We start from the raw sequence: 20,479 nt of genomic DNA, 5'->3' as shown, positions 1-20,479 counted from the left end.
ATAAAATCGCTTGGTGTTTATAGCCAAAGATCGAAATACTCAAATACTCTCAGGGGGTTTCAAATAATATCAATAATGTTTGTGGAAATTGATTATCAGATTATCTTTGAATTTTTCACCGCCGGGTCGCCAGTTTTTTTTTGAACAACCTAGCCCGTGAGTCAAGATTTTTGTATTATGGCTGGGAGAATTCGTCCATTACAAAACCAAAACATTATTTAGAGTCGCTTGGCATTTCTGAACAAATTATATTTTGTGGACTAAATGTGAAAACATCGAGATTTTATAGTATGTCCAAGCTCGAAAATTTTTCTCAACTACAAGGGCAAAATAATACTTGAAATCGCTTGACATTGCTAAACAAAGATCTACTATTCTAAGTAAAGAGTAATTTCGTGGAAATTCTATAATAATTTCAGACATGCCGGGTATGTAGTTTTCTGAAAACAATTCCCGGCTGCTGGGTATCTAGACACAATGTAAAGTTTTTGTTGTGTTCAATAAGCTTACTTGCGGTACGAAGCCCGAGTAAACGCTCTTAGAGCGTCTAGCTTTGACAGGGACTTACAAACTCCTGCAAATGGTGAATATTTTTTCTGTGAGCTAAGCACGTTTCACCCCGGGATGTCACCTGCCTTGAGACTGTTATTGTTTGCATGTAGGCTGCCAAAGCAAAGTCCCGTTATTTTAACTGAATTTTACGTAACAATACCTTTTCGTGGTTGTGTTGGGATCGACTGATAAATGACCTGTTTGTGATCACAGAGTTCCACCAAGTTTCGTCCAGCTGCTTGTTTAACAAGAAATACATCCCCTGAGGTGAAGACGAATAGATCAGTAATTCTCGCAGCTTTTTGTAACCTGTCATTTAGCCTGGAAGCAAACTCTCCACACGGAAAGTAAACAATTGTTCTTTAGAGGACAGCTTTCCCACAGAGTATAACCGTCAAAAACAATCAACGTGCGCATACAACGCGACGTGACAAACAGAAAAGTACTAGAACTAGGAAGTCTTTAAGTATTTTTCCGTTGCTTCTTTCTCGGTCAGTAGAATATCAGGGGGATTGTGACGAGATTCCCTCCGCATAGGTCACCGTGTGCTGATAACTCTTGTCATGTAACGTCCCTTGGTGTGTGACCGTTCAAGAGAAAGTTACCGAGCAGTACTTTCACGTCCCAGTGTCGTGAGATAAAATCTTTAGCATAACCCACCGACCGACTATCGGGTGAACGCCGAGCAATCTGACTGGCTGCACAGGAGCCGTCTAACCATCGTTATATGTCAGTCTTTGTGAATGGTTTCAAGTTCGCGTTTTCGTGCCTTCCTGAAATAGTTGTTTTTAAATATCTTTCAGTAGGTAAGCTAACACACTGAATTAAACGTTCTCGGTTTCTATCGACTTTTTCACCCCTCTCCAACTCATCGGACAAAAATCTGGACCTCGCTGTGTAGCTGTTACTTAGCCATTATACGATTTATATCTGGGGTTAGGCTGCAAATATAATCTCGTTTGTTTGCTGAGTTTAGGTAATGCATGACGAAGTCAGTGAGACAGAGAACATTCGTAAAAACCTGTCTATTGAGCGTCAGATAGTGGAGGGCTGCGAGATGCTGTTGGATGTCAATCAGATCTTTATAAGACAAGGTAACTAACTTTCTATTTATTCAGTATTGATTCGTTTGTTTGTTTGATATTTATCAGTTGTGATGTGGAATCAAGTAAACCTAGCGCGAGACTTTGAAACACTTTGATCAGTCAGTTATGTTTGTTTTGGTGATGTTTCTTCCAAGCTTTCTTTTTTGGTGCAATCTGGGATTAACATGAGAAGAATATAATTGTGTTCGTTTGTATTATTTCAGGGAATTTAATTCAGATCACAGAGAGTCGTAAAGGTAAAACGTTTGGTGGTTTGTCTCTGAAGTCATGTGAAGTAAGGAAAGAATCTGTTCGTCAATGCTTCCTGTTCTCCGGCTTCCTTCTTCTTACCACAAGATCATCCAGTGGCCGCCTTCACCTTACCAAGGTACGGCTGGACTCCACAAACAAATAGTTAATTAGTATTGGACGAGGATGAGCAAAATATCGTGGTTTATAAGTGGCGAGCGGAACAATGATTTGCTGAAGTAGAAGGCTGAGGCACATATTAATCTGCGAGACATGACCAAATCACGATAACTTGCGGCAACCGAGTTCAAAGATTGTTTTACGAGTCGATGACTGAGTCAAATGGAAATGTGCATGAGCAGACCACTACATAGTTATATAGCCTGCGTAGCTGGCGAGATTCCACTACTCCCCATTCCCCTCGCGTCTGTACCGCTCTCGTCATTTTCTCTGTTGGTGAAAACCAGGGCGGAAAAAACGTCGGCCCCGCTGAAACAAAGCCCTTGCGCTCGAAATGTCGCCAGCTACGCACGCTGGCTGTTACGAGAAAAGTTCCAAGAAACGTTACTTAATGTAACACTACCCGATAACACCTTAACAAATGTTTTGGCGTTACTGCAATCGCGGCGAAAATTTGAAAATTTAATTTGGTGGCAATTGTTGTGGTAATCGTAATGAGCAATTTCCTTAAGGAAACCATCGCGAAATTGTTCGAACACAACTTGCTACCGCAATTTCTAAGGCTAAACATAGCCAGTGTGGATGATAGCATTTTTGCAGATATGGAATCCAAAAGGTGACAGTGACCGTACTGAATCAACTCCTTCGTTACCTTCGGAGCGTGAACTTGCCGTTTGTCTAAGTATGTAGTTTGTAGTCTCATGGTCTTCTACCGAGTCACGGACATTTTACGTTTGTTTTCGGTTGGATCTTTAACTTATGTTGTGTTTCAGTCTGTATTTCTTGACTTATCCTAGAATGGTTCCAACATATCTCTTGCCGATGCAACGTTAGTAGAGGATTGCTTTCAAGACGGTAAGTTTGCAGAGTCAGCAATATAGCACGCAGCATGAATTTGAAGCCTTAAGCTAACTAGCCGTCCATCTAGCTAGTGCCGAGCCATAACAGTGAGAAAATCGACGCTTGCTGTGATCATCAAATGAAGATCCTCTTTAGCGATCACTTCATCGACAACTCGTGCTGGTTCTGTGCTTCAATAGAAACTCAGCTTGAATCAAATAGGCTTATTCTAAAACTCTTTATAAGCACGGAAAGTGTTTGATGTTTCTTTGATAAATTAACCCAGCTTTCAAGTTAAAGATTATACAATATTGCTTCACCTTATAACTTCCCTTGATGCAATGAACTGAGTGCCTGTGTACTGTATTTGTGTCGTAGTGGATGCTGAAAGTGTTTTATATGGCGTCCGAGGAAACCAGGAGATCGACTTAGACGAGTTGACCTTCAAGCTGGTCGTGCGATCACGTGATAAGCCTGACCCAGGACCTCCTTACACTGTGACTTTAATGGCGCCGTCAGCACAGGAGAAAGCCGCCTGGACTTCAGACATAAGCCAGGTAAGTTGCCTTTGTCAGTTATTTACCAGCTATCAAAGTGAGCTGCGTCCTCGTCCCCAGAGCCTCTTGTTCCTCTTAGCCGGCGAGATCTTGACGTGAGGAAAAGATAGCTCTGGATACACATGACTTGATTGGCTCCATTCTTAGTTTTTCACTCGCTCGACGCCGCGTTCGTTCCCGAAAACACAGTAGGGTGATCTCCGCCTAAAACCTGGCAGTTGTAGTACCTCCTAATCGTAACGGATCTTAACGAAGCGAATTCAAACGGAAGTAAAAAGTCTGGCCAGAAGTGGCTTTTACATGTTTTGTTATGGAGGACTTCTCTCAATGTAAATTCTCACGTAAGCCAGTTTTTCAGTAAATCTCCCGGCTCCAGGTCAAACCAGTTATAAACTTTCTGATCGTATGTAGTTGCTGTGATGGAAATCGAATTTAGTTAGAAATCAGTTCGTGAATATTCACGGAAATGAAACCAGAGGAGTAGTGAAAATCTTCAATTGTCCAAGAATTAAGCCAGTTAAATCATGTGTATCCAGATCAGAGGTAACTTTTCCTTGTGCAAAGACCCCGCTGGCTAAGGAGGTGACTCTGTGGCGACGATGGCCGAATAGCTGGTGTTTTCGGTGAAAAAACTGCTTTTGTGCGATTTTTGTCCGTCTCGTATTTACCTAGACGCACATAGTGTTATAGTTGCTACACGTATTGGGAAGTAAAGGCCGTCGTGGTAGAGGTTACTTGGCGCGGGGGCGAGGGGGCAAGGGGTGGGAGTTGGGTTCTGTTTTAGAGGGGGGTGAATAGGGGTATACAAATCCGCCGATCCGTGCTCTTTTTTCGCCGAACCCGTCGATCCGCCAATATTTTTGTTCAAATCCAACACCACAACCACATCCGGAAACAGAAGTGCAAAAGCTCAAAGATAAACTGGTAAATGTGAATGCCATTAGTTCGTATAGTGTGATCGTCCGGGTGAGTGTAGTTCTGAAAAGAACTGTGGTTGGTGACTGACGTTTCGACAACCTGAGCGGAAGTCATCTTCAGAGTCAAGTGAATAGTGTTTGTCAGTCGATGATCTTATAAGTCTGGTCCGTTGAACGTGATTGGTCAGTATAGCCATGATGGTATTGGCTGAAAGACTCGTGTAAGGTTTGTCATCAGTCATTGGTGGGTTTCGATCCGTCTATTGTTAGTCAAGTAGGTCGGTTTTGGTCCGTGTATTGTTAAGTCGGTCTGTTAGAAGTCCGTTTGTCGGTTTCGTTTCTGTCGTGGATAAGTCGTTTGTAAGGCGCCGGTAGTTGTTGACATCTGTTAAGAGGCGTTTGTTCTAGGTTAGTGTACCAGCTTTCCAGAGTCAGTCGTTGAAAATAGTTTGTACCGTAGGTTAAGCACTGAGCAGAGTCCCAGTCAATGTTGTGGTTTGTCAGTTGATGATGTACAGCAATGTGATTGTTGGCATCACCATTTCTCGTGGCTCGTTTGTGTTCAGTCAGTCTCGTGTTAAGGTTTCTGCCAGTCTCACCAATGTAGGAAGCCTGGCAGTCGGAGCATTTGATCTTGTAAACTGCTCCCTGTCTGTCGTTAGGTTCGTCTCTGTCTTTCACGTTGGTCAGTAAGTGTCGTAACGTAGTTGTAGGTTTGTGGGCTACACGAATGTTGTAGGGCTGTAGGATCCGTGAGATGGTCTCAGAAGTGCCCTTAATGTAAGGTATAGTCACTGTAGTAACAGGCGTAGGGTTCTTGTTCGTAGCGTCAGCTTCAGTAGGTCGGTAAATGTTTCGTCTAATAAAGTCAGCGTTGTAGTTGTTTTTGTGAAAAACACGTTCAAGGTATCTGTTTTCGTCACGTAAGCTGTCCGGTGTGTCACAAACTAGTTGCGCTCGTCTCGTCAAAGTCTTTATAGTCGTGGCTTTGTGTGAAGTCGGGTTGTAGGATGATTCGTCAAGTAATCTGTCGGTATGCGTCGGTTTTCTGTACACTGTCGTTCGTAGTTCGTTGTTGTCGCGGCTTACCAAACAGTCTAGAAAAGGAAGTTTTCCATTTTCTTCGATCTCTTTAGTAAACTGGATGTCGGCGCTCTGTTCGTTTAGGTGGTCGTGAAAATCGTCAATTTCGTCTTTGAAAAGACGAAAGAAATTGACGAAATGAAGATGACTTCCGCTCAGGTTGTCGAAACGTCAGTCACCAACAACAGTTCTTTTCAGAACTACACTCACCCGGACGATCACACTATACGAACTACTGATACTCCTGGGTTCAAACCATTTACTGTGAATGCTATTGTTAATTTCGCACAAATAGCAAGGAAGGCAACATGCTTGATGACTATAACACAGTACAATTCCAATAACAGTCTCACACCTGAGTTTAAATGAGCTTCGTTCGAAAAAAGAAATAATTTGGATGAACTCATTAACATACCGACCAAGGCTGAAGAAAGATCTATGATCCAAATTTCGCACAATCCGGAATCCGCGCCAAAATTCACAGCGCATCCACGATCCACTGTGTTTTCAAAATCCGCGAATTCACTCGATTTATCGCAAAAATCCACAATCCGAGCGCTTTTTAAAGCCAAATCCGTCAATCCGAAAACCTATTCACCCAGCTCGTTTTACCTTTCGTTCCCGTTGTCAAGGATGGCTGTTGTGTAGATGTTGTGTTAGCAAGCTGGACGAAGAGACCTGACTGTTAATAGAAACGACATGTAACAACAACAGCAACGAACCGTCTCGTGATCCATAACATATACCAGTGGCTTAACTGGCAATGGCAGGCGCGTCTGGAGTCCTTTAATCAATCGATTAACGGAATCTCAGTGAACGAAATTAAAAGAACTCGTTAGGGATGATCTAAAACAAAGTTCTGTAACATTCTAACCTTTCTTCAACCTGTCTCGGATGAGTTTTATACATGATGATCTTAATTAAATGTTCATTGATGACAACATTTTTAATAAAAAGCGCAATCATTGATCATTGATGACAACATTTTTAAGAAAAAGTGAGCGCAATCAGCTTTATGGCCTTCGGAAGCTGTCCTAGCTTTAAGCAAAGTTAATGGTTTGTTGACGAAGTGAAATCTAGTGAATCCCTGAAAAAACCATCATTTTAGATTTGTGTGCTGTTTAAACACCATAACATTTAGGGAGACCGTAGTACGTTTAGAGAGACCGTAATGTATTTAGGGAGACCGTAATGCAATCGTGTTAGCTGTTAATAATTTACAGAATTTTTCTTATTTTCTTGTAATTGGCCAATATTTTCTATTAAGTACTGGGGTAATTATTTTTCATTTAAAATAATAATTCCGCTCTCATACCATGAAGGGGAAGATGTTAGATTTGACAGTGCGTCGGTTGAAGTTTGCATATTTAGGAAAAACTTGCGAAATGTTTGCTAAGCCATCTCTCTGACTCCGCGCGTCAGATCGTTTGACAGGGGATGGGGATAGTCAGTGAAGACAAATTTAAACGAGGTGATAGATTTTTTTGTCTCAGATTTTATTCTATCGCTATTGAAGGTAAGACTGTATTTAGAAAAACCTTTAACAAATAGATCTCATTTTGCCGTGACGATCGCCACTTAAGTGTTAGTCGCCGGGGTGATGTCAAATCGTAAGCAAGAAACAAGAAAAGTGGCTCATGAGATCATCTGTTAGTGGGTTCACTAATGTTTCACATGATATTCGCACTGTGCACGATCTGTGGGCAGACAGCCAGAAGATGGTGTCTACTTGTTAGCAGAAAATATCGCAGCTCAAGTCCGTGAAAACACAGGTATTTCGAGTGATATTAGCGAAGCTAGTGAGATTTACATTAGAATATGTTAAATGTCATTTTTCTTTTTTATCATAGTTTGTATTTATATCTCTGACTAGACATCTGTGTGGTCGACGTTATTTTAATCCAGGATTTAATGAGTCATTTAGAAGACGATTCGGAGCCATGTGTAATAATCTAGCGTATAGAGTTGAATATTTAAGCTTGTATTTGCGGATTTTAACCTTTTTAATCTATTCATTTCTTTGAAAGACTTGAAATTTGCATAGCGACAATTCGATTTACTTGCGGGATGAACATGTAAAACGAGGAATACTTGATTGCAGCGTTCTGTTCGCTTACCTGAAACAATCAGATAAACTGAGAACAAGAAATTTCTTTCACATGGTGCAGTTATTTATTCAACCCGGTCGGAGAAAGTCGGCCAATTTTCAAGACCGCCCACTCACTAAAACGTGGCCATCACTTCCTCTGTTGTCTCTGTTAGGATGTGGGATGTATTAACATAGAAAAACTCGGTCCGAAACCAACACAAGTTACTAACATTTTTCCTATTTTTAGTATTTTGTTTTGTGATCTATTTGACGAATAAAATGATTCGCCTTTCTTTCGATGTTTAGCGAAGCGGTTGTTGTTAGGGAATTTACATTCACGCACCGCTCTGTGACTATTTTTTTGGTTTCTCTTTTTTTTTGCAAATTAACAAAGTTCAAATTTTTTTCGTCGTGTCCAACTTGTTTGGAGTGGCTTAGGCAATCTAAAGTGATTTGGTGGTTGGTTGAACGGCACAATAAGCAGCGAACGGTGATTATTTCCTCTTTGTTACTAAGAGCTCGAATAAAAGGTTGCGTTACCAAGAACATCTTCCGGTGTAACAGGTGAAGGCAGCTGGATTTTAATATGTCAACAGATTTTAAACGTGTACCAGCTTCCGTGAATAAATTTTATTTTCTGAACTATCATTGGCTAAGCGTTGTTTCAACAGGAAGTTGACGGGTATGTCATTTTACTGCTCTGTTCAGTCAAATCTCTTTTTGTAGTAGGTTTCTCCCGTTTCGCGCTAAAACTATGGAGGTAGGGAAAAACTGTGAGAACTTAACTTTCACTTTTGCTGTTGTTTATATATTATGTGTATATAATAATTTTGTTTTTCTTTCTGACGTTTTCGATTTCAGGTAGGTAATGTTGATGTAGTATAACTTAATGGCAGGGTCCCTTTGATAAATCATAAATTCGACCCTGAGGTAGAAATAAGGGAAGTCATCTGTCACCAGGTAGAACCCTCATAATGCTGGACATTGTGAAAAACCGCTTTTAAGGAATTGCATAACTGCAAGCACACGCGTGTGTTTAAACTTCGCTAGCATTTGTTTCATTTGCATTTGTGATGTTTTTGTTTCAGTGTATTGAGAATCTTGCAGTGATGGCAGAAGAAGACAATATCTCTGTTGCCTCCAGACAAAGTTTATGTAGTGTCAGGTAAATTGCATACAACTTTATAAGGTTAAGGGTGCTCTAACTTTGGCGGAAGTCAAAACACGTTAACAATGCGTGAGTCGTTATTCTTTTTGTTATTCTTAAAACTCCAAGCGCGTGCCAGCCAGTTTTTTACCGATAAGTTATCAGCAGTAATTTAATGTTATTTTGATTCCAAAGGCGTAAAGATAGGATAGACAGCCGATGTTTATATTTTAAATAAACGACAATTTGGAGTGGCTTGTTATTGTGGAGCATGGATAATCCCTGCGTCCCCTGTGGATTTGATTTTTCACTCTGTCCTCTCCAACCGGAAACTTTATGAAAGAACTATTCTTGTCACTTCACCTCTTCTCACTGAAACAGATAGCACTTTAAAAATATTAAGAAACATGCAGGATATTTATGGTCATTAGTCACTTATGTTCAGTCATTTGTTGGCTTAATTCATTCCAGGACAATAAATACGATGTGATGCCAACAAACTCCCACGCAGGTGCATCCAGCCACATTTTCTGTTCGTCAGTAATAATCTTTGCCATGGGTTTCTGTTTATATTCAATGTTGGCGTGTTATTCACCTTGCGCACTCGTGAAATTGCGCAAAAGCCGTAAAAATATGTGAGGGTTGTTGCCGTGGAACGACGCTGCTCGATATATTTTGCATAATTGGAAACAAGAGGGGGAAATATCACGCACGTCACGGTCAATAACCTACTTATTTGTTGCATGCATGGATGTCAAACTGAAATATTACTGTCGGTTGCTATCAGAGGTTATTCACAATTTTGATCCGCTCAGTATTCAAACCACGTAGTTATTTCTGCTTCATCTTGAAAGTAAACAAAATGGTTTTAAGGTACTGTTGTTTATACTTTGAAAGTGGACCAAATTTATCCCAGCTCTTCGCTTACTAATTATAGGCATAGCTAACAAGTGTTATTAAAAACTGGATCAGTGGATAATGGAATACAAGATATGTGAGCCATTATACCCCTGGTATACCATGCTCTACAAATATTGTAAGCGTACGCGTAATTTTTTTGGGCGTTGTTATTTTATTTTATTTTACTTGTAGTTTAGTTTAGTTTAGTTGTCGATCTTTGGGGGAGGTGGGGGGGGCGTTAAAAAAAAAAAAATTATTATTATTCCACTCGTGCTTGTTGGATATAAGATGATTATAGCCAACTCATATCCAACACGCGAATAATTGTTAGATGTATCTTGCGAATATAGCCCGTCTCATTGCTCCCAGCTGCTTCGTTGTTCTCTCGCAAACACAATAGCGGATGTGTTGTTGTTCAATATTTTGTAGACGCGATCGTGGTTAACGTCATGCCAAGGCGTGATCTGCAAAGGACTATAGCAACCCGTCCATTGAGTGTGATAGCACTAAGTAACACTGACGTTTGCATCTTACCTTCAAAAATAACTCGCTAATCAAAAGTCTGCCCCTGATGCTTGATGGGACTTGGCGGTAAGATCAAAGTCAATTCATCAAGCATCACGTACTGTTCTCTTTGCTTTGCAAGAAAATCATCATCGTTTGGGTAAATTGTTTGTGTTTTCCTGTCATTGGACACATCCATGTGTTTCTTATTTAAAGAAGAGACTTTTCCTTGTGGATTTAGCGTTCGTGTCGACGTTTAAAGGTGTTGAAGGTGATTTCTGCTTTGTTTTCAGATCGGACCCGAAGCTGTTTACTGATGATACTGATATAAAATACTGCAAAGCACTTAATTGCTGCAAGCTACCGAAGGTAAGTACTAAAATTAATTTTGTACCATGCACGCAACAAATTAGCTTGTTGATCGCGTTTTTGATACACGATTGAAATATCTGACCCGTGGACAATTCAAGATTCGCCTCAAATTCGTGTGGAGGACCACTCGTATTTGTTTTCAGAGGTTTTCTACGTCCACTGGCGAAAAAGATTGACTGTTTTTCTCAAGGACCAAAATTTAATCTTTGCCAGCTCCTTAAAATGCAATCCTGCTGCATCACTGTTCAGTTAAAAAAATCCAATAAGATTAAACTGAGCAAACATTTTTTTAGAAATAAACATGCTTCGCCAACGAATTCTGGAAATGAAAGAACATCCTAGATGTTCGGAATGTACGTGTTTCATTGCGACTGCCGATTGTCGTTTTTTCACGTTTGGTAAATAAAAATGATGGTAAATTAGTGAAAATTTATTACACGCCTTCATTATACACTTAATTGCTGCAAAATATTGTAATGTATATAACGTTATAAGACTAATCTTATGTGGAGGAGTTTCGTTATATCAACACTTAGGTAACGTAAAGGCAATGTAACCGCACTTTGGTAGGTAGCTAACCTAATCTGCAAAAATAATTACATCAACACCACTAGTCTGTGGAAAGCGGAGCCAGCCAGCGAAACAGGGTTTGTGAATGAGATATACAGGGAGTTTTCGGTCATGTTCCTTCACTAAGGAAAAACAAGAAGGTTGTTGTGATAGTGCGTTGATGCTTTGGGCTTGTATACTTGCATGCGTAAAACTACTCATACGGCGAGAAATGGCGAAAGTCTGTTTTCTGTTGGGAAGCGCTATGGCGATATGTTTAGTGCATTAAAGTCCCGATTTCGAACGGGCACGGTTCAACCTTGGCCGTTCTTAGGCAAGGTACTTAATCTCACATTGGCTCTCTTCACCTAAGAGTAGAACTTGGTACCTGCAAATTGTAAGGGTAAGGTGACAGACTACACCGAGTTGACCTGCGATGGACTAGCATGTCATCCAGGGGGAGTTGTTTCACCTAGGAGAATAGCTGATAACTCATGCTACAGAGTTAACCGCTGACCTTGCTCAGACCTTCTCAAACTCATTAATAATTCATCAAGTTAAAAATGAAAATCACAACCGTGAGGGAGGTTTGGATACCCGGTCTTAATTGGTATAGATTTTTTGACGATTGTGCATCTCCGTTTACTTAGTTTTTGTTTCGATTGAGAAGATATGTCAAACACTCGAGACAGTGTTTCATCGGCTATCAAAACTCCTCGAATTTCGTCAAAACTACGCCGCTGTGCGTCGTATTTTCAACTACATACATACATACATACATACATCACTTTATTTACCCTCGGATTTCAGAGTAGCTTATGCAGCTAATATCTCCGAGCATTTAACCATCAGATGAGAGATAGACCACCACACCGGGAACTACATCCCCTACTCTTTTCGATTAGTGTGTGGGTTTTTTTACGTCCCACAGAATTAATTTTGAAGAGTTGTGAGACGGGGCCTACGGTTTATCGTCCTTATCCGAGAAGACTAGAAAGTCTAACCATTTGCAGATGTCATTACAAAGGCAGCACTTTCTCCTCAATTATTTAAAGACCCTGAGTGTTGGTCCGGCCGGGGTTTGAACCTGCGACCTCCCGCACGCTAGTCCGATGCTCTACCACTGAGCTAACCGGTCGGCGGTTATGAACTTAGGACTTAGGACTTTATTGTCACCATTGTCACCATTGTCATCAAAGGACTTTATGGTCACCATTCGCGCGCGATACGCAATTCTATTAATATTTCCCCCTCGTATAATTATTCTTGCAGATACGTCACGCCAGCTTGGAGCGTCTGTTGGAGCGCCTTCTAGACATTCGTTTCCTAAGTGCTGACTTCTTAAACACGTTTCTCATTACTTATCGCGTATACACATCAGCGTCAGCGCTTCTAGATACACTGCTGCAGTTTTACTACTCACATAATGCTAAGGACTACCCGCTGTATTTAGCAACAGACGTGTTCTCTCCAGTCAGCCGTAAGGTCCGCTCTGTATCGCTGCCGACTGAGGCGCTCAGTCCTCGACAAGACAAGAAGAAAGGTAATGCTATGTTGCTATCTGTGAAGTTCTGTTTTGCGCCCAAATCGGTTGTGGATTAAGCCTCTCATTGTTGTGTGCTAGATTCCGCTGCTAGATAACAGCTATCTCGCTTAAAAAAAAGCCGATAGCAGCATTGGAAGCGGTAGAATATGCGTTATATATTAGGTTCCAGCACATGTCACTGGTGATTTGAAATCTGAAGTTTATATTTCTTTCCTTTTGAAGGTCGCAGCAAGTTCTTTGGTGAAAAGACTCAACCCTCTCCTTCGCAGTCTATCTCCATCACTGTGTCTGACGTAAAAATGCCGTCCGATAACGAGCAGGCAGAGAACATGTCTAAATCTACTGCAGCCACTCGGACACCTGACCGACTGTGTCCCACCAACTACCATTCCTACAGGCGTCACTCCTCACCTTCTGCCTTAGGCGAGTCCGCTGCCTTCGAGTTTCCAGAGTCCTCTTGTGATCCTCCTCACTCACCAGAAGAAGATTCACCGACGCCAATCCGACATGGAGGGGCTAGGAACTACAGCTCTCCATTCTTATCACGAGGGAATATTCGCACTCGGGCCCAGAGCAGCTCGTCTGATTTCATGTCGGGAGAGATTGGTAAAAGCAACTCATTGCTATCGTCGTGCCATGAAGACGACATTTTTAGCGAGTTGAAATTTGAACTGCAGGCGCCGCCCAAGGCTCGCGGTAGGAGATCTCGTGCTTGTTCGTCTGGTGCAGCTGTTCTGACAAGAGATCCTGTCTTTAACTCATCTTCATCACAAAGCCAATCTATAACTCATTCAGATCACATCAGTGTGGAGAAAACAAGGAGAAGAATTCCCAATGCGGTTGAAAACGGTGATGTAGCTAGGCATGGTGACGACTTATTTCAAACACCCAAAGCCACGGATAGTCGGCGACGGTCATCTCCCAGTGCGCAACGCGAACGCAACACGGATCCTACTGTTGGCTGTCTGGGAATTACCGGTGACCAGAGCCCTGAATTGACGCAAAATAAACTGTCTACACGAAGGCCAAGCTCACCGTGTCGTCTTTACAAGATCGTCAAGGAAGCGGAGGAAAGGGTGTTGAATTTAAAAACACAGCGTCGTCCCAGCTCGCCAAAGCTTTCCTCTCACCCGCCGCCTAAGTCGCCCGTTTCTCCCATAAGCTCTCCACGTTCTCCTCTTTCACCTTCAGCAAGCAGCGTTAGTGCTGGAGTTGTTGTGACATCATCAAGGCCATCCCGGCGCAGGTCAAGTATATCATCTGCGGCCTCAGCCTTCGCCGCTGCCACCGCGGGCGCGTCTCCGTCATATGCAGCCACCTCACCTACTGCAACTAAATTCCGTTTTGGTGAGTAGACAATAAACTGTAGTCTCTTGAATTTTAAAAAAAATTGAACTGTCTTCCATAAACACCTGCTTGTTTGTTTATGTCTCTGTCTGTCCAGGCCACACAATCCGCGAATTGCTTTCCTCGAACACTCACTTGGCAACCATGAGAGTGCTGACTGTGCTACGTCACTGGGTTACAAAACATCCTGAAGTAAGTGTTGCTCGTGCCGTGAAACTCTTTTCTTTTGGATTTTTATATTCCTGTTTCTTTGCTTGACGTAACTGTTCTTTGAACCTGTGTTCGTCTGTAGGATTTTGAAGCTGATCCAGCTTTGAAAGATCAGCTAATCTCATCAATGAATCACATTCTAAGCAATGATGGATCAACGAATCTAGAGCAGAAATTTGCAACGGCTATTATAAGGTAAACCGTCTTCGGTTAATGGTAGATTATCAGTTATTGCCCAGAAATGCCTTCTTTTCCCTTTACAACTAGGTCATCTGTGGCTTCCTTGACCGCACGTGACAGTATTGCCGAGCTAAAAGTGTAAAATAGTTAAAACTCTACGGCTTAAAATTATCTTGAGCTTGATCAGAGAAACCGAGTAGAAAACAAGTACAGGGTAAATACAGGATTTGCATATAGTGAAGAGCAATAATTAGACCTGTAAGAACGATGAGGAAAAGTCACGGCATTACTTATTTCAATTTTGTACAGGACACTAGAGCGAAAACACAAAGAATTACAAGCAACTCTTTCATTTGAAGCAACATTTTTGTCCATGGTAAGTTAGCGGCACTTAAAACAAAGCCATACAAATGCACTTTGACACGCAAACGTTTGTTAGTGTTTATAGTTTGTGTGAGCCGGCTGGTATAAGCGTCGATGCGAGCTGATCTTCTTGGTTTCAGTCACACATGAACACTGCATGCAAAATCTCCAGCATAGGAACACCACGGGTGACACCTAGTCATCTTCCCTGTCATTATCTTTTTTCTATCTCTGACGGCCTTTCTGTCTGTCTGTCTGCCGGTCGGTCGGTAAGTCTACCTGCCTGTCTGTCTGTCTGTCTGCCTGCCTGCTTGTCTGTCTGTCTGCCTGTGCGCCTGTCTGTCTTCCTGCCTGCGTGCCTGTCTGTCTGTCTGCCTGTCTGTCTTGTCTGTCTGCCTGCCTGCTTGTCTGTCTGCCTGCCTGCTTGTCTGTTTGTCTGCCTGCGCGCCTGTCTGTCTACCTGCCTGCTTGTCTGTCTGTCTGCCTGCGTGCCTGTCTGTCTTCCTGCCTGCCTGTCTGTCTGTCTGTCGGTCTGTCTCTTGGTCTCTCGGTTTCTACCTTCTGTATTAAGTGTGTGTGATGCTTTTCTTAATAACGGCCTATCTGCTCTTTTGTTTGTTTATGCAATATATTTACTAATTGTCCGTTTCTTGTCTGGGCACTACGTAGACAACGAAGCAAGAGGACTTGGCAACATTTGATAAAATCTCCGCTACTCAACTGGCCGAGCAACTCACATTCGTGGAACACCTTATTTTTTCCAATGTTCCTTCACAGTAAGTAAGATATTGACCTTAAAGCGATGATAACTCTCCGTTGTTCGTTCTGTTCAGAACAGGCTAATCAAACCATTGTACTATTGTTTCAGTGAATTTCTCAACCTTTCTTGGATGAAGTCGGATAAAAACGTTCGAGCCCCGAACATTCTTCGCGTGACAAAACGATTTAATGAGGTAAGTTGGATACATGTCATCATTGGCAGCTCCCGAATCAAGTGTATATCTACTTACTATTGCAGAGCTCCGATAGGTTTTGAAATCACTCTTTGAATCTTGAAAAAGTGAACTAGGATGATTCAATTTTCTTTGTATGGCATCTTTTCAAAGCCGTAATACCGTCTTGAAATCGCATTTAAATTCCGGGTGCGGTTTGAAAATATTTGAAGAAAGAAGATCATGTTTTGTTGTCAGTAAAGAGTGAACATGGTAAAGATGTCACAGACGAAGCAATAACGTGCGAGTGGATTATATTGTGTGTGTTTGCATGGGGAAGAGTCATTTCCTCGATATATATATTTGTAACCTTGCCCTTCGTTGTCATGTTACGTTACGTTGTGTTTGTTTTCCAGACAAGTTCCCTGGTAGCGTCAGAAATAGTAAAGCACCAGTCTCCCTCAGCACGCGCCACGGCGATAGAGAAGTGGGCAGCAGTAGCGGAGGTCTGCCGCAATCTCCATAACTTTAACTCCGTGCTAGAAATTACTTCCGCCTTCATGAGTAGTTCAATCTACAGACTGAAGAAGACTTGGGAGAAGGTATCTAAACAGGTAAGCGATCAACTGTATTAAACGAGTTCGCCAATCATCTTAACGTCATTCTTTTAACGTTTCAAAGGCCCGGCAAAAACGGAATAAGAGTTGTGGTGCGTTATTTTGTATGGCACAAAAAAGTAGTCAGCTTTTAACGTGTGGACGCGCGGTAATTAAGGGGTTGAACTTGAGCTTACAAAGTTGAGTGTTCAAATCGGAGAAGCCTCTACCAGGCTTTCAGTTAGTTTAGGCGCCGCACGGAAAATGGCGATCGAAAAAAGGGAAAAGGGGCTTGATGAGAAGCAAACGAACTCTTGCCTTCCGCGCTGCGCTTCTCCCTGACCCTCCCCTATTTTTTGTGCGCTATTTTTCGCGCTGCGCCCCAATTAACTGAACGCCTGGAAGAGGCTTGAACCGGAGGAGCTATACTGCTCAGTTGTGTAGGCTTTCCCATCCGGGGTAATAGAGGACTACTAGTTGCTTCATGATCAGCCTTGGAACAGCTGCTCTGACTACAAGTTATTTTAAAGTAGTAGTAAGGGCACAGCTTATTAGCGGTCTTGTAAGGGTTGCCCATGGCAACTTTCTGTTAGTATATCATGGTAGGCACAATCAGAGAAATAGAGCAGGGCAAAACGTAGGTAGACGGACCTTCCTTTACCCTTTACCTTAATTCCTTGTTTGTCCCTTCATAGACTCGGACACTAATCGATCGTCTGCAAAAATTGGTCAGTTCTGATGGTCGGTTTAAGAACATGCGAGATGCTCTTCGATGGTAAGTTTGTAAATATACTGTGGTGTGAATTCTGCAGCATACCGATACGTCATAAGTATTTGGTCTGCTAATCAGACCTTAAAATTATTTCGCTTTATTTCGTTAAAAATGTTGGAAGGTGACAATAGAGTCAGTACACTACACGTGTTGTCAGCTAAATGACTCTTATTCCTTTGGCTTACCCTGTCAGAGGGTTAACACTGGAAACAATGCCATCCAAATTTTCCACGTCGACTTATATTCTCATCTTTTGTTCAGGCTCCTTGGCAACTGTGGAAGCGTATACAAAAGCCTTCAAATTTACGTTTTTGCGACTTAGCAGAAATGTATAAAGAAGTGTCATGAAAAGCTAATAGGACGTGTTGTGTTAATAACTTGGTTTGTGGTTGTGTTGATTACAGTGCGGACCCTCCGTGCATTCCATATCTTGGGTTCTACTTAACGGACTTGGCGTTCATTGAGGATGGCACACCCAACAGTAACGAGAATGGACTCATTAATTTCTCCAAAATGAGAATGGTGAGGAGCTGCTTCTTTGAACACCTAGCGTATCTGATTTTAACAGCGGAAAGATGGGTGTAACTTCAAATCGTTTCCTTTGAGTCCTTAAAGCTGTCGTATATGTTCTTTGCTTTCTTCTGTGGAAATCTTAGCGCAGGTTACAATCTTGTGCTAATTCCATTTTAAGATTGTTTGTCGCTTTTCAGATCGCTCAAGTTATTGAAGAAATTCATCATTATCAACAGAACAAGTACACGCTGGAGCCCGATAAAAACGTAAGAGAGTATTTAACCAAGTGAAAGATGCTTCGCAAAAAGTCTTATTTTGTTTTGTACTTGGTGTTATTTAGAAAACTGAAGTACTGTTTCACTCCTGCTTTCACTTTGTACTCTGTGCAGCATTGTTTCAAAGGATGTTAAATAATTTAATGTTTTTAATGTCAATTACTGTTTACAGATTATTCAGTATCTGATATCCAAAGACAACCTTATGGATGAGGACATGCTGTACCAAACATCTCTAGCACTGGAACCAAGAAAACGAGCTTCCTCTAAACTCAAACAGCCAATAGAGACTGAAATCTGATCCAGTTGAGGCGCAATATTCCAGCGAACGGAACAACTGTTGGTCTGGGTGAAAAAAGGCCTATAAAAATTGTCCTTTAAAAGCAGAAACATTTTGTTGCGGACGCCTGTTCTAACAGGCTATCCTTACACTGAAACTGAGTTTCTATTTCTTATACACTCACGATACTTGCGCCCCGTCACGCAATGTTTGTCACGTCGTCCCGTCGTCGCATGATAAAACGTACTAAACCTTAGTTTAATTTATTTGTAAGGTACGTATTTCATGACAAAGATCTAGTTATGTAAAAATTCAGAGTACTAAATAAATCACTTGTGGAAAGTTTTTAAAAATGAAAAAGCTTTAAGGAATTTTTTCCATTTATAGATGCTGCTAACAACAGATATTGATAACAGATGTATTGTTGTGTGACGATTTTTCGTCAAGATAATAATAAAAAAAACTTCCCTGAATAATAAATCGAATTTGATGTATTTATTGTTTGTATCCCACAGTTTACATTGCTTAATGAAAGTTTGATTAGCGGGCATAGCTCTAGTGTGGCATCGTAAGATGCTTACTGGAGCAACGAGAACATGAGAATTTTCATTGGAAGAAAACTCTTAACCTTTTCGTTCGTGTAATAAGAGGAAAGAGAGGTGACCCTTACTGGCGGTACGACCGTAATTTGACTTTTTCGAGACCTTGTTTTGCCATGAAAATTATTTTACAAATTGAAAAGGGGGCGATTAGAAACGTCCTATTTATTGATGTATGAATTGTACACTTCCGGTCTAACAGAACATCCGAAGTTATGTGATGTCTTCTTCAGTTGTAGGGTCTTGATAAAATTTGAGAGGCTAAACCTTGTTTCCGAAATGTTTTTAACTAGATGCCCAGAGTCTCTTTGTAAATACTGTTTTTTTTTCCTGCATTACACTTTTCAGTTGAAGCCCCCTGTAGCTGATTTGTGTTTCCCTCCTTGCCGTTTCTTTGAGCCAGGTAATGGTGGTATCAAAAGACGCTGCTTTTCACAATGTTCATATACTAGTGCAGTATCGCATTGGACAGTACGGTGTAGCTTTCAACTCGTACACAAAAAAACCGCCGCAGTTTTTCACTCGGATGTTCCAGGGCCACGGGCACTCGACAGTGATGTTAAAAACATTCGCGCACACTTCACAAGTGATAATACCTTGATCTGATGACGGATGCTGCTTATTCAACCACACTGAAGAATATGTTCCGCACCTGTTGGTTAATAGATTCACAGTCAGTTGGGCTGTAACTTCACATGAACCTAATTTGGCTCCAGCTCAGGTTTAAAGAATAAAGATGGTTGTAACTGTCATCTGTATGTGTAAACAAGTCTCGTCAAGCTTCTTTTAATCAACCTCTTGTCTTTATGAACTACTCCAAACTTAAAAAAGGTTCTGAAGAAATTCATTTACTAAACTAACAGCAAAATATCATTTCCGGGCCATTTCTTCATCCAAAAGGCCCTAAAATTAATGCTATCGGTGATTCAATTGGCATCAATAGCTTTGTGCATTCTTACTTCCAAGTAAATCATAATTTAGATGTCTTGTTTGTGTAAGACTCATTTGCATCAAGCAAATATATTTATTTTTATTTATTTATTTATTTATTTATTTATATACTTATTTATTTATTTATTTATTGCAGATTCACTCCACTAAATTACATACAGATAATAAATTAAATTAAAATTAATCGCTACTGTAAAAAAAAAACGTTGTGGAGAAGGAGACAACCAAAAGTGCTGATGCTGGTGAAATTTCTTAAAATAGCATCATGTGGGCGTCCGATCACAGGCATCCAATTAAAACTTTTGTACCTTCTGTAGATACTTTTAATTGGATGCCTATGCCTTTTGTACGTCACTAACGCCCGCTTTACACACGTGGTTTTTTCGCTCAAACGAAGTGCTCAAAAGGCTCGAAATTTCAAATCGGCCTCGCACTACTCGGTCGTCCGATTTTAAAATTACTCGCACGATTACTCCCTGTATCGCACTCCACTCGGTCCAGTTACTATAGCCTGTTGAACAGGCGGATTAGCCGGCGGAGCAGACCGCGAAGCGTGATACACGAGCACGAAGCGCTATTACAAACATGTCAGTTAACTGCACCTGTTTACCGATATCCACTGTGTTGCCATCTTCATGGGTAGTCCGTCGCTGCTGACAAAATGATACCAGCCCTTTTCGAGCTCACCGTCGCATTTGTAGTCAGACTCTTGAGCTAATGTCACGCTTCTCTCATCACCCGCGATAACCTGGCTCGAGAAACAAGGATTGAACTCGCCCCAGGTTCCTGAAAAATAGGTTACAGTTGTGTTTTGTTTTGATTTTTCACATAACAGGCAAATACCAGGTTCGGAAAATACACTCGTCAGTTGAATGAGTTAGCAATCAAACG

The 20,479-nt window shown here is 41.4% G+C and overlaps 1 protein-coding gene across 3 annotated transcripts in view; it reads left to right on the top strand.

The window, feature by feature from the left end:
* LOC145503079 (ras-specific guanine nucleotide-releasing factor 1-like) overlaps positions 1 to 18,518 on the top strand; it is a 46,026-nt gene extending 27,508 nt beyond the window's left edge. For all 3 annotated transcript variants that reach the window (XM_081482509.1, XM_081482527.1, XM_081482519.1), the window contains 18 exons: positions 1,529 to 1,646; positions 1,862 to 2,025; positions 2,864 to 2,921; positions 3,285 to 3,463; positions 8,641 to 8,717; positions 10,397 to 10,472; positions 12,297 to 12,567; positions 12,793 to 13,917; positions 14,015 to 14,109; positions 14,210 to 14,322; positions 14,617 to 14,683; positions 15,340 to 15,446; positions 15,539 to 15,623; positions 16,019 to 16,216; positions 16,894 to 16,973; positions 17,375 to 17,492; positions 17,681 to 17,749; positions 17,931 to 18,518. In XM_081482509.1, the coding sequence (XP_081338635.1) occupies positions 1,529 to 1,646; positions 1,862 to 2,025; positions 2,864 to 2,921; positions 3,285 to 3,463; positions 8,641 to 8,717; positions 10,397 to 10,472; positions 12,297 to 12,567; positions 12,793 to 13,917; positions 14,015 to 14,109; positions 14,210 to 14,322; positions 14,617 to 14,683; positions 15,340 to 15,446; positions 15,539 to 15,623; positions 16,019 to 16,216; positions 16,894 to 16,973; positions 17,375 to 17,492; positions 17,681 to 17,749; positions 17,931 to 18,059 (3,129 nt within the window). In that variant the 3' untranslated portion in view covers positions 18,060 to 18,518. The remainder of the gene's footprint in view (positions 1 to 1,528; positions 1,647 to 1,861; positions 2,026 to 2,863; positions 2,922 to 3,284; positions 3,464 to 8,640; positions 8,718 to 10,396; positions 10,473 to 12,296; positions 12,568 to 12,792; positions 13,918 to 14,014; positions 14,110 to 14,209; positions 14,323 to 14,616; positions 14,684 to 15,339; positions 15,447 to 15,538; positions 15,624 to 16,018; positions 16,217 to 16,893; positions 16,974 to 17,374; positions 17,493 to 17,680; positions 17,750 to 17,930) is intronic.
* Positions 18,519 to 20,479: the final 1,961 nt, after the last annotated feature.

This window comes from Orbicella franksi, chromosome 1, assembly GCF_964199315.1.
Source record: "Orbicella franksi chromosome 1, jaOrbFran1.1, whole genome shotgun sequence".
In the NCBI taxonomy this organism is placed as follows: domain Eukaryota; kingdom Metazoa; phylum Cnidaria; class Anthozoa; order Scleractinia; family Merulinidae; genus Orbicella; species Orbicella franksi.
The sequence above is the reverse complement of the archived record's forward strand: the minus strand, read 5'-3'. Positions and strand labels throughout refer to the sequence as shown.